A 989-nucleotide genomic window follows, 5' to 3' on the forward strand; every position below is an offset into this window, starting at 1 on the left:
GAACCCCTTAATGCTCAAAGTAGTTTCTCTTATCTAATACCAATGGAATACCAACAATTAGGTTATGCACCTAAAAGTAATGAAAATTTATGACTTAGCATCCTGTTTACACATTCAAAATTTAAACTTTCAGAAACTGTCTCTGCACCACATTACAAGAATGCAATAACAGAAATGAACATACTACACTGAAAATTACCAGAGCGTATTTACGATTAACTGGCTGGTGCTTTCTTCCCTTCTTCCCATACCAGAGACGAGACATTTCCCTTCTAAAAATAAAATAAAACTAAAAAAGAAATTTAAAAAAAAAAAAAAATCATTCAAGGCTGTTTGAAAGCATTCTCTGTACCTGCTGTCAGTTCCAGGCACAGGCAGAACCCCACGACGGTGACAGGATAGTTTGCTAGATGCACACATTTGACTGACATGGCAGGGAACAAATGAACGAGTGTACAGTAGGGGGATGTATCGCAAATGATGACGGTACAGAAGAAGAAAGGTTTCCTGTATTCAAGTGTGGTTGCAGAGCACTAGTTTGTTAAAAAGGCTAAAATATTTAAAGATACAGAACAACTTAATTTTTCTTATACAATACTGAAGAATACAGAAACAACCCCAAGAACTGCTTGCAATATTCTGTTACACTATAATTGTTCATAAACAAGTTCTAATGGTAACAAATTTGCACTTAAAATAATAGTTTGTCTTACTTACGTTGACAACTGTATATAAACCCTGTCAGTTATTTCTTAGAGTCCAGAATCAGTTAAAAAAGTGGTCAGTAAAGCTTTTTTAAAAATACTCTTTTTAAAAAGGTTTTAAAGCATTCAGGAACTGTTAGCCTTGCAGCATTTTCAGTTTTGTAAGCTACAAGAAGAAAATGAATCCTTTTGTCTATAAGCTAAACTTGCTGTGTGGGTTAAATGCTAGTCACAGCAATAAAGTATTTTTGGAATCATGATTTAATTTCCCGCCCTGCCAAGGAT

General features: G+C 34.5%; 1 protein-coding gene across 2 annotated transcripts in view; it reads right to left on the minus strand.

Moving 5' to 3' along the window:
* The window catches only part of LOC104074527 (oxidation resistance protein 1-like), a 22,671-nt gene extending 22,289 nt beyond the window's left edge, over window positions 1-382 (minus strand). Inside the window, exon 1 of one of the 2 annotated variants that reach the window (XM_009574674.1) lies at window positions 200-382. In XM_009574674.1, the coding sequence (XP_009572969.1) occupies window positions 200-265 (66 nt within the window). In that variant the 5' untranslated portion in view covers window positions 266-382. The remainder of the gene's footprint in view (window positions 1-199) is intronic. The other variant, XM_009574675.1, reaches the window with a different exon arrangement.
* Between the last annotated feature and the right edge of the window lie 607 nt (window positions 383-989).

Source organism: Fulmarus glacialis, unplaced genomic scaffold, assembly GCF_000690835.1.
Source record: "Fulmarus glacialis isolate BGI_N327 unplaced genomic scaffold, ASM69083v1 scaffold8903, whole genome shotgun sequence".
NCBI lineage: Eukaryota > Metazoa > Chordata > Aves > Procellariiformes > Procellariidae > Fulmarus > Fulmarus glacialis.